The sequence below is a fragment of the Arabidopsis lyrata genome (assembly GCF_000004255.2).
Source record: "Arabidopsis lyrata subsp. lyrata unplaced genomic scaffold ARALYscaffold_6, whole genome shotgun sequence".
In the NCBI taxonomy this organism is placed as follows: Eukaryota; Viridiplantae; Streptophyta; class Magnoliopsida; order Brassicales; family Brassicaceae; genus Arabidopsis; species Arabidopsis lyrata.
This window is the reverse complement of record NW_003302550.1, coordinates 20,684,129-20,697,271: the sequence shown is the minus strand read 5'-3', so window position 1 is coordinate 20,697,271 and position 13,143 is coordinate 20,684,129. Positions and strand designations below refer to the sequence as shown.

The 13,143-nt window shown below is 37.6% G+C and overlaps 1 protein-coding gene across 1 annotated transcript; it reads right to left on the bottom strand.

The window, feature by feature from the left end:
- Positions 1-5,322: 5,322 nt before the first annotated feature.
- On the bottom strand, positions 5,323-5,658 carry LOC110227419 (uncharacterized protein At4g04775-like). Its single transcript, XM_021021513.1, has 2 exons — positions 5,653-5,658; positions 5,323-5,574 (listed from the first exon to the last, which is right to left on the bottom strand). Exons 1-2 carry the CDS (start codon positions 5,656-5,658, stop codon positions 5,323-5,325), a joined length of 258 nt encoding a protein of 85 aa, XP_020877172.1.
- Between the last annotated feature and the right edge of the window lie 7,485 nt (positions 5,659-13,143).

The following is a 13,143-nucleotide window of genomic DNA, read 5'->3' as shown; positions in this document are numbered from 1 at the left end:
TAAACCTTGATTTTGCGTCAATTAGTGTTTCTAACTGATTATTTATATAAGCGGTGGAACTTTTTACTCTCTAATTTGCTGCTTTTTGAGTTTTCTCTCGTTTCGTCTTCTCTCCCAAACCCACAGAGGCTACCAGCCATTGTCTCTTCGAATCCAAGGTCGTTTCTACTCCTGGGTTACTCTCTTTTCTTGCTCTCGTTGACACACAAGGTAATTTCTTGACCTGGGTTACTCTCTATGATTTAATTGTTCAATTGATGTTTAGGGTTTTTAATCTGAGAACAATAAACGGGGAAATTTGTTGTTGCTTGTGGTCAATCTGTTGTTGTTTTCATGTTTATTTCTGTCTCTCTTCGTATCTATATGATTTAATTGTCCAATTGATGCTTAGGGTTTTTAATTGCAGAATAATAAACGGGGAATTTGTTGATGCTTGTGGTCAATCTGTTGTTGTTTTCATGTTTATTTAACTCCATCGTTACATTTTGTTCGTGTTAAACATTATGTTTGAATAATAGAGTGGTTTTGTTTATCAAATACGTAGGAGGATTAGATATTTCTCATTTGTGTTGTAATTTTTTTTTATCTAATAGTTTTTAGATATGAGCATGGTTTGGTTGCTTTGTTTTTTTAAGCTTTTGCTTGATTCCTTAGGTTTTAATGGCCTGTTTCATTCTATTTTTTTTTTTAATGTAAATAATCCTTTAGTTGAATTTCGTTTTAGGTAAAGTCTAACATATTAGATTTATATTAGTTGCTGATATTTGATGTTTACAAATGTAGATGAATAGAGGTCATTATTCCAGATTTGTAAGCAATAGAGGAGGACGGTCTACTGCTGCCACAACTTCACGGTTGCCACACACCACATCAGTGTCACCGACGTCCACTCCAGTTCAAGAGACTGATCAGTCTACTGCTGATAGTCCTCCACCACAAGCTCGAGCGCATTACGATATGGGTCAGCTGTTGCTAGACGAGCTTCTTGTAAGCCTGGGACGGTCTGGACTTACAAAGTTAGACCCTAAACGTCCACCAAAAATACATTGGTAAGTTTTTATACTTCTAGTTTATTTATTATGAAGTTCAATGAATTTTTTTTATATTAGTACTAACTTTTGCTGTTTTCTGTAGGTTTGAAATCGATAATAATATTGGGAAGGTGGTATCAAACTGTATTGAAGGTTACTTCACCGAACCTCACGCTAACATCTCACAGACGCCTCCGGGATATTCTGGATACTTGGTTTCACATGTTTGCGGTACAACTGTATTCCTAAATTTTAACAAATTTTAAAGAAACTGTATTCTTAAGTTTATTTTATTTCTTTGATCACAGCAACAATACAACTGGGACAACTCAATTGGGGCTACCGTACGGATGCTTTTTGAAAAAAAAGTGGCCACCCGCTTGTGTGATATAGTTTGCAAGTGGAAACTTAAGTGGAGGGACATAGGCGATGAAGCTATGCCTGGGTGGATGGATCCAGAAGTATGGAAGGGCCTCAAAGTTTTTTGGGTTGATCCAAAGTCTGAAGGTCGAAGCCAAAGCTGTTCAGTTTCTCGCAACACTAGCGTGGGCGGTCACGGGCCGAGTAGACACACCTCGGGGCAGAAGACTTTTGCTGCTCGCGCATTAGATAGTGTAAGTCTTTCAGACTTTACATTTTATTAATAAAGTTTCTGATTCATGGTTATTGTTTAAATTTTGGTGTTAGGCTGAGAAGAATGGAGGTGTACTCCCTCCAATTGTCGAGATCATGGAGCAGACTCACAAGAGAAAAAATGGAACCTTTGTTGATGGTTACGCAGAGAAAATATGCAACGATGTCTCCGCCAAGATTGCAGAGCGTGAGTCTCAGCTTTCTCCGGGTACTTCTGACCACCATGGTGGCTTATCGACGGCGGAGAAGAATGCCATCTTATATCAGGTATAATTTTCCAACTCTTCTTAGGTTATATATATGCACCAACTTGATTTCTTCTATCGCCTATTTAATATTTAATACTGCTTATGTTTTTGTGGTGTAATGAATACTATACTATACATTGAATCTTTTCCAATCCTCATCATCACGTAGCATCCAACAATAGCTCTTTTATTACTATATAGATGTATGTCTTTCACCATTTTGGCTATTTGTGGTTTTGGTAACATATGCTATTATTGGTTCTGTTGTGGTAATATGCATCTTTTTCTAGGTTCCCTCTTTTACAACGCAATCCTTTTCAATCTTCTTCTTCCTTTTTTCTAATTGATTTTCCTTCAACATGTTTTTTTCCCAGACTGCTCCGAAGAATAAAAAGGGACGGATTTATGGTGTTGGTTCCATTCAAGTAATACCAACAGTTTCATCCTCTGCTCCTACGCCTACAGAAGAATCTGCCGAGCTGAGACAAAACTTGGAAGCGGAGAAGAAACGGAATGCTGAGCTTGTTTCACGGATAGAGGGGTATGATCATCTCTTCGGGATTCTCGCACATGACTTCCCAGCTTTAGCAGCAGCGCTTAGAGCTCAGAAACAACCTACAGAGACAGCACCAAACCACACAGATGAAGAGCTAGCACGAAACAACACAAGCGACGCACACAATGAGACAGATTTCGAAGACGCAAGGACTGAAGCTGCGACAGCACACTTATCTCCTCATGCATGATTCCAAGCTTTGTTTCTTTCTCCTGTATATTCAAACGTTAATCCTTTTTGGTGGAGCAGCACATAACTCCTTAAGTATATATAATCTACTTCCCAAGCTTTTGCTTTTTTTGCATCTGCAATTAAACGTTTATCTTTTTGTTTTAATATCAAACAATTATATTTTTTAACTCCACTTTTAATTTCGAATAGGAATTTTAATTTTGAATTGAAATTTTATTTTGTGGTTTGCCTGGTGATAGCGACGAATTTGCCTGGCTTTCCTAGTCGTTATTTTGCGACGAATTTGCTTTGTTATTCTAGAGAAGCAAATTTGCTTGGAATAATTCCTTGCTCTGTCGCCGCAGTTTTGCTTCGATATAAGCGTCGCATTTGCGACGATTTTCTAGAGTGGAATATGCGACGCCATTATTATCGTCGCAAAATAAGCATCGTAATTGCGACGGAATGTTAGAGTGGAATTTGCGACGATTTTATTTCGTTGCAAAATTAGCGACGAAAGTGCGACGTATTACGATTTGCTTCGAACGATTAGCGACGAATACGGCCGCGTCGCTATATCCAAGCAAAAGTCAGTTTGCGACGAGAGTGCGAGGAATTAGTGCCTCGCAAAAGGCCTGTTTTCTTGTAGTGTTTTCACTATGAAATTGTTTCACTTCTTTTGGTATCAATATAGGTAATCATGCCCTAATATTTTCTTGTTACACAAAGAGTGATTTGTGTAAAAACAAGCTAATGATCAAATGAAACTTATGCATATTTATATATATGCATTAGATTATATATTATACATTAAATATACAACTGAATATACTTTTAAGTTTTGCTAAATCTTTAACTTGAGATAAATATTTCAAATCTATTGTGATAATTGCTTTTCCAAGTTCAATGCTAATGTCAGTCAATAAGTAATAATCACTTATAGATAATAATTAAATTTTCACGTCTTTTAAGAATCAAACGTTTCATTAGGGAGATATAACTTCAACAACGATTCCTTCGTCCCTGTTCACTATCTTCGTCCCTGTTCACTATCTTCCCTACATATATTTCAAAATTTCTCTTTGCTTCTCCACGGAAACCCTAAATCATCAAACATTTTCTGTAAAATCTAAAAGTTTCTTTAACCATGGAACCTCATCACTACCTATCTGATTTGAATGTTCACTCAACAAGATAGTTGGTCCATGTTAAGATCTTAAGCATGTGGAAAGAACCGCTGGTGAATGGTAAGGTTGAGACTAGAATGATCTTGGCCGACGAAAAGGTATAAAGTAACTGTCAGAGGATTGTCTACTTTCACTTTTATACAAATAGTTTATTTTGGGATTGAATTACTTATGCATGGAAATTTATAATGATTTTAGGCAAATAGGATCGACGCAACTATTCCAAATCGCTATTACAACTGGAATTTCCAGGCTTATCTGAAACCAGGCCTATGGTTTCGCCTGTCTGACTTTGAGGTTCTGCGTCCTCAAGAGAAGAAAACCAGATATTATTGCTTCCCAGTTGTAATCAAGTGCATCGCTGACACTACTATGTGACCTATTAGTGTTGTGTGCCCTTACAGTTTCTATGATTTTGTTTATCCAGAGACTGTTGAGTTTGCCCAGGAAGATGAGAAAGAGTTTGTGACTGGTAAGGGATTTTCTTCTCTTATATTCATTGTTAGCTGATCTTAATCTTACTATAAACTCTAATTTTCTGTTTATATCTGTTACTTAGACGCTATTGGTGTTGTCAAGGCTGTGACAACTATAAGAAAGTTCCCTTATGTCTGTCGTCTGGAAGGGACAGATTATGAGTCTAGATATGTGGCGTTCAAGTTACTGGACATTGAGTAAGTTTCACTTCTATGAAGTTTTTATCATGTGTTGTTAATTATCCTGTCATCTGCAATTTTTTTTTAACATAAAAGTATTGTTTGAACACCGTATAGGGGTAAGGAGATCAAGTGTTGTGCTGTTGGTAAGTGATGTGAGTTGTTTGTAACCAAATATGCTCAACAGATCAGTTCGGTTACTTACAATTATGAGCCTATAATTGCTGTTCTCCGGGGCTGGCGAATCTCAGATGTTTTTGGTAAGTATTCCATCAGGACATGAGGCATTGTAGGTTTATCATTTAAAGGTAGCAAATTGCATTTCTATATCTGTCTACTTGATCCTTGAACTAACTAAACTAAGTACCGATAATTTTCTTTGTACTTAACTAGACAGCATTTACAATATATCTTCAGGTACAAATGTTTTAATGAGTGAAAATGGTTGTTCCCGTATCTACCTAAATCCAAGGTTGCCTGATGTAGATATCCCAAGATACATGTAAGTTTATATTACACATATGAACATTAGACAGAAACAAGCTATGGCTTATGCTAAACTAACATTTTGTTTATTTGTCTACAGTCTTGATTTCACTGAGAAGCAACGACAGGATGTTGAGGATGTGATGATGGAGGTGGTTGAAGAGAAGTAGTAGAAGAAGAAGGTGTTTGGTGGAGGACCTAATCCAACCTTGATGTTTTTCTATTTCATGTTTAGGATTGAACTCTGTTTTTTTTAACTTGAAACAATTGTTACTATATTATGATAATATGGGTTGGCTGATATTTAAAATTGTTACAATTGTCATTAAACCAGTTTACACATAAACTCAAGACCTACACTCTTCCCCATAGCCATACAATTGAGCAAAGAATAACATAAGCAACACCTACTGTCTTCATGATCTTCTTACTCATCGCATCCTCCATCTTCTTAAAGTTTATGTTGTGGAGCTTCATAGTACCCATCACTTCCATCCTCAAAGCATTGACATCTTGTGCAACTAACTTACACTTCTCCTCCACCATCCTAATTTCTTCTAAGAGAGCTTCATCAACCCATTTGAACAAGTGATCCTCATTTTCCCTCTATACACATGGCAGGGATCAATACTCCATCTACTTTTTCAATTCAATTCAACAATTTGACTGAATAGAAAAACATACCTTCATTGCAATCACGCATCGATAGAACCTCCGGTAAGGATTCTCCTTCGTTTTCGATGTGAAAGTTGTGATATCCTCTCCACACCAGCATTTCGACGGGACACCATGAGGAGAAAAACATATCGCCGAACTGGAAGCGGATGAGTTGTGCTCATCGTCTCTGAAATTTCTGAACTAGTTTGTTGTGCTCATCGTCTCTGCAATTTCTGAAATTTGGTTCGTTTGGGGAAGAGTTGTGGAATATGAACCCTAAACCCCAATCGAATTTATTTTATATACAAGAATGACGTCGTTTTTTTGTTTGTTTTGCGAAATAAAGAGAAAAGCCCCCACGCCGTCATTTTAACTCTCGGGTCATATGTTATCTTACAGTTACTCTTACTCCTAATTTGGTTTGAGTTTTCAACTAGTTATAATATAACTGATATCTTCCAACCCTAATAACATAAGCAAATTTGCGTATATTGGGAAGAGACTAGATACAACGATTCTACGAATTGACGGAATTGTTGAAACATTTCTTTATTTATGTGGGTGGGCCCGGATTAAGTTCTGGTCGGGTCAAACTAGTGTGAACACGACAATTTATATTTTGTGGGGTCACTGACAACTATATATTGTACATAGTTGTATCTAGATGTCTTCTTGTCCTCATTCCTTCATAGTTGAACAAAATGATATTTGGTTATTTTGAAGTTGAACCTTGAAATCCAAACTATTAATCTAGTTGGTCACATTAAATTCCATATTATATCCGTTTTTAATCAGTTTTCATAGGAAAATATTCACTATATCATTGTTTCACTTCTTTTTGCATCAATATAGGTAATCATGAACTAGTATCTCCTTGTTACACAAAGAGTGATTTGTGTAAAAACAAGTTAATGATCATATGAAAATAATAAATATTTATATATTTATATTACATTATATATTATATAGTAGATGTTCTAAGTTTATAGATTAAAATTGTTATTAACGTTAAAAGATTATAAATTCTATTTTATCTTTTAAAGATTTTAATTACATATAAAATTAAGAATTTTTTTTTTTTGACATCTTTGGATCGACAAGACCCGATCCATAGCCAATCCCTACTACGCGGGGTAACGCGACTTAGTGGAGTCGAACTCCGGTGGGGAAGACGGAGTCAAGTGGACTTAACCACTTGACTAAAGGCACATCCCCATAAAATTAAGAATTTAAACTCCTCTAATTTGTACTATGTGAACCAGGAAAATAAATCATACAAATAAACATGGTAAACTAAGTACTTGGCCCAATCGAACCAAAGATTTATACGGTTGGGATGTTTTAAACAAATATTACAAAGTAGGCTTAGTTGTCCCGGTTGAACAAGGTACACCACCTCACAATTGTCCTTGTTGAACCACGAAATCCCGGACGTCTTATTGGGCTTTTAATAATGTATTAGTCTACTAATTAATTGCACGCCACAATAAGACCCAGCCCGTTAAGGCATAAACCATTCATAATAAGGTGAGTGTAACTGAAGAGACAACCCAAACGGCAATTATTTAGTTTGTAATAAATCGGTGGTTACTGTTCTTCGCCGGAAACACCATTCATAATAAGGTGGTTACTGTTCTTCGCCGGAAACACCATGGATCAAAGTACTATTTATCATTCTTCCTCCGCACCGAACTCTCCTGCTTCTGAACCTAGTACTCCCATGCCGCCTGATTCTCCCAAATTTGACGTGCAGCGGTTTCATCGGTGGACTGGGTGTTCGCAGCCAGAAGCGGGATTCCCTCTGTCCGAACAAACGTCTCCAAGTGTGCAGCCTATATACCCCTGGGATAGAGTCCCAATCAACGGGAACGGACCGGAGTTTCAGCCGGCAGGAAGAGATTTTGTCCCTGGGAAAATTACTTATCCAGAGACTTTCTTCGCTCGTTGCCCACGAAGTGTCTTCACTAAAAACCAACATTGGGTCGCTAAGGTAAGTGTCTCGATCTTGAAAGTTATGGTTTTTGTAACATTGGTTAATTGCGGTTTAGTTGTTTGAGTTGTACCCAAAAAGTTAAGATTTTTATGACAATGGTTAATTGAATTTTAGTGATCTAATATGTAACTAAAAAATTATTGTTTTTTAACAAGTGTTAGTTGAATTTTAGTTATTTGAGATGTAAATCCAAAGTTAGGGTTTTTATAACATTGGGATATGCATGTTAATTGAATTTTAGTTATCTGAGATGTAAATCCAAAGTTAGGGTTTTATAACAATGGTTAATTGCGGTTTATTTGTCAGTTGGAGAATCAACATGAGGCCTATCGCAAACGCCACGCCGAGCTGGTTTAGCAGATGCAGGACATGTAGAGAGGCATGAGGCGATTAGAGGCACACCCGAAAGATTGTCTCCGTTACGAGTTCGACAAGCTTGGGGACATGTCCTGGCCTCTTAGGTATTACTATGCAACTCATGATGGAAGTAGCTGTGAGTTCAGATTAACTCCACCGGACGCTGTTGATAACGTTACAGATGAAGATGACGAAGATTCCTCCGATGGAAGTAGTTTCGACTCTCATCCCGATTCGCTGTTTTATTAATTATTATGTGTTTGTTTTTTGTTGGTAAGACTTAATCTAGTAATTATTTATTTATCCAGTTTATGTTCTAAATTATTAAACCTATTTCGATAAATATTCTTATTTATTTCTAGCAATGTAAAGGTATAATATTTGTTGTAGTTGCTAAGACTACATCCTTTTATTAGACAATATAAGACCACATATTCTATATTAAAACAAAAAGTTAAGCTTAAAACATCATTTAATAAATAACGGAGGGAGTAATAAAATTTCGAAGTTGAATATAGATTAACGATTTGATTTCCAGCCTATCACCTTGACTGTGTCTATTTATCATTACCTCTACAACTCTGCCCTCTTAGTACGCTATCATTACCTAGTAGTAGCTACAAACCTACTTATCTTAATGCTTGTCAACTGCGCAAGTCACTTCTCACCAATTGCGTCAAATCTAATTAATTTTAGTTGAGTGTATGGGTTCAGGGTTTAGAGCGGAGAACATTAGACACCAACTGCCGCTTAAAGTTTATCGTATGGGCCATATATTTTGTATGGGCCATAATTTGGCTTGCCCTTAGTACGCTCGGTCCAACTAAGTCCAACTGTCACCTCAAATTAATAGATCGGAAGCGTCTAGGCGTGGTGACTGTTCAATATTTAAAATATTTCTCGCAACAAGAGACTTTCCAGTTCCCTCAGACACATCACCGGAGAAAGAAATGGATCCCCTAGGCCAGTGGCTAGATGACAAAGATATCGACAGATGGTCGCCTCCATCCTCAAGGACGGCGTCGTTAGACGATACTCCACCTTGCTCCCCGCGCTCTTCATCCGGAGGATCAGACGCCTCTTCCGACGACTATGTGCCTTCAAGTGGTCCCGATACGCCGCTGTCATCACCGGCGAAGGGATCAACCGACAGCTCTTGTTCAGAGAAATCGGGTTCTTCGCAGGAGGGTTTTTCACAATCCTCTCCTCCTCCATCCTCTGAACAAGAGATGTCCCCACCGGCGGTGGCGTATGCTGATGAGGCCGAGTCGAGTCGTCGCGTCAGGAGGCGTATTGGTGAGCCGGGGCCTCGATCATCCCCGCGACATCTCGGTCCACAAAGCCTAACAATGGATACATTGAGTATCCAAGAAACTGTGGAGAAGATTGGACCGGAAGGTAGAGATTTTATTCCCGGAAGGATTTGCTACCCACACGATTTTCTCACTAACTCCGATGGTCATGTACGGGCCAAGACGCAAGATTGGCTTGCAAAGGTTAGTATAATGTTAAAAGTTGTGAACTTTTTAGGGTTTGAGAATTGTTTTGATTGATTGTGTTTGTATGGGTTAATCTTCGTAGCTAATGGACTTATAGGATAAGTGTATTGTTGATTATTGAATAAGTATATGAGATATATTGATTGATTTTGGCTATATGTAATATTGTGTGTTGTAGTTGGAGGCCAATCATGCGGAGTTCATTAAGCGTCACGGCCAACTTGTTAAGGAACTGGAAGACTTGGAGAGGGGAATTCGGGAGATGGAGGCTCACCCGAAAGATTGGGTTAAGAACGGGTTGGACAAAGTTGGACCCATCCCCGATGAGCTCCGTGAGTATTGCGTCACTCACAATGGGCGGAGCTGCGAAGTCTCATCCTCTGGAGATGAAAGTTGATTATTGATGTTTCTTTATTGTTGTTCCTTTTGGTTTTGTTAAAAACTTAAGCTTCTTTAAATTTCTATTTGTCATGTTTTAAACAATTTAACTAATTTTATTACTTTTGGTCATGTTATAAACTTATGTTAATTACAATATTAAGTTGTTGGATTTAGTTTGTTGTAAATGTCTACTTCAAACACAAGTTTAGAGAACTTGTGCATGTTTTATGTATATTGGTAAATGTGTTACTTTAGTTTCTTATGCATGCATAAATTGGTATCTTGCTTGATGTGGTAATTTTTAAGACAACTCATGAGAGCAAGCCCAATGGGCAGTCCTTAAAAGATTTTAGGACTGAATTCTTATGAAAATAGGCCAAAAATAAATAAAAAATATGAGAATTGTTTAGGTCCGTTCCTTAGTTTAGGTTTTTTTCTGATTGTAAGAGACGCATACGTGGCACGATTTAATTCGTTGGTAAACAGAGAAAACAAAAAAAAACCTTGGACTTAATAAATAACCTTGGACTTAATAAATACCATCATTTTTAGACCACAACATTACAGTCACAATTTATTAACCTCACCAACTAATAACTTTGGACTTAAGAAATACTCTTCCAACTAAATCTACTATAAATTAACTCAAAACCTAGAACAAACGAGGACATATTTAGAGCGTCTCATATACCAAAAAACTTATCTCATATGCAATTACACCTCAGAAGATGTCTACTTACATACCGGAGCATCTTGTAGCTGACATCATTCGTCGTGTGGGAGAAGAAGATTTTCGTTTTCTTGGTCCTTTCATTGCCGCGGGACCTGCCTATAAGCAGCTTGTGTATACAAACGAGGTAATGCGTACTGCTAATCTTCATGAATTTTACGAGCATGGTGAATATGCACATGAGGACTCGATATATAGGCATTTCTTACACAAGTGCTTCGAGTATGGAAATCCGACTGCCAAATACATGGAATCTCTCCGGTTTCTGACACAAAAGGGTCCTTCTCAAGAAGCAATGGATTGTCTTGGTGAATCCGCTGACCATAGCATATTTGGTCATTATGCATTTGGCTTGTTGCTCATTTGCTGTGGAGCAGTTGCAGACGGTAAAGAGATATTGGATGGGTTTTTACAAAGGGTTGATAACTTTGCTCAAGGAGTCATGATCGCGGAACATGTCGAAGACGAGATTCGTGAAATGGGTCTACTTGGATTTCATATCTTTTGGGATTATTTTCAACCAAAACAACTTCGCCCGGTTTGCATGCTTTACCATCCTGTAGACATTCTCATTTGCAAACATTGTTTTGCCTTAACATACGCTACAAGGTTACGTAATATGTGTTAACCAACCTATATCTTTAGGCATCATTAAATTAGGGAGTGTTTTACGTTTAGTATGTAACTTATGTACTCGTATTTTTCATTGCTATATGTAAAATAACTCTATGTCGTTATTGTGGTTTTTGAAATATGTGTGAAGTTAAATTATATATAATGTCCATCCTTTAATTTAAATATATTTCTCTAACCAGAGTTGTGTAATGTAAGTAACTACACTAAGTCCAATGGTAGTTATTGACCAGAAAACACACTACAGGAAATTTGACTATTGATAGCAGAAAAGGATAGCGTTTTTGATGTTTATGCTATCTTTGAGTGTACCGTGTATTAAAGATAGCGTTTGGTTATTTGTAAACGCTATCAATGTTACAAGCGGGAACCAAAAAATTTGACGCGGGTCGAAGAAATTAGTAAACCGCTATTGAAAATTAAAAAGGGGGAAAACAAAATTTCGTTTTACTAAGGCACTCTCTTTCTCGATTTTTATCTAAGGCAAAATTAGATCTGAGAGAGACTCAAACTCTCTCTCGATTTCTCGCTTAGTTCTTCCGCCGTAGATGCGTCTCTCTCGATTTCCGCTCAGCTCTCACTCGATTCCTTACTCTCTCAACTTGATTCTCCCTTTCTCAACTCAATTTCTCAATCTGTAATTGGTTTCTCTCTCTCCCGTAACTCAATTTCTCTCTCTCGCAACTCCATCTCTCTCTCTCTCTCAACTCGATTTCACTGTGGAAACCCTAATCTAGGAGTTCACTCGATTTCATACTCTCTCTCACTCGATTTGGAGCTCGCAACAACTCGATTTCTCAATCTCAGTCGATTTCTCAGAAACCCTAACTAAGGTGGGTAATTGTTTTCGAATTTAGCTTTGCTTGTTCTCTTATGTGTTGTTGATATGTATTTCGGTTTAATGTGAGTGTATGTGGAGCTGTATTGTTGGTCTTGTTCGATGATGGAGAAGTCTTGGGTTTGGCTGCCAAGGTATGAAGTTTACAAGACTGTTTAATTGCTTATGAACTGTGTTACAGATTGCTTATGAACTTTTTAATGTTTGCTGCTTACAGGCCTAGTAATGAGTATCAGATAGGAGCTAGAAATTTTGTGAATGCAGCAACAACAAGTTTGGGTAATCCTAGTTCTATGTTATGTCCCTGCATAGATTGCCGGAATTTGTCTCATCAAGGAACAAAGACAATGTATGATCATCTAGTGATTAGGGGAATGGAGTTCCCATCGGTCCAGAACTAGAAGTCAACTCAAAACCGCTAAAAGGACCTATTATTTGCCCTATTAGGACCTATTATTCTAAAGTACCATTGGAGCTCCTTTTCCCGACAACAGATCGGAGATTTTACTTTCTCAAGTCATACGTCTTTTGTTCAGCCAACAGTGTTCCGCTCTACTTATTATTACTTACTAGCGCCCTTCACTTCAACTCATACATACTACTTTTTGACTTTCAGCTTATTCCCAAATCAAAGCTACTTGCTTATAAGAGAAGAGCAAGGTGCGTAGCTGGCTTGTTAAAAAGCATGGAAAGGTATCCAGAAAGCACAGTAACAGCTATGATATAGGCACCCTCTCGCCTAATACCCACTACTAAGGATTGAAAGTAGCACAATCGGCTATAGAACTCCAGATCTACGAATAGCCAGAGCCTAGCTTGATTACTGGAACTAAACAGCAAGCTGCTCCTACCTTACTTATCGATAAGGAGTACAGGGACTGAGTCGACTTCTTTTAGTTCTCTTTCCCCTAGCAGCCTTTCCTTCTTGCTTAGAGCTTCTATTCCTTTTGCATTGCCCATCATTCTACTCAAAAGAGGACGAAGGCTACTTTCGGGACATTGGTTGCAGCGATTTGTAGACCAATAGCAAAAGCAGCAACGATTTTTTTTTTTTTTTTTTTTTTTTTTTTTTTTTTTTCCTTTTTTT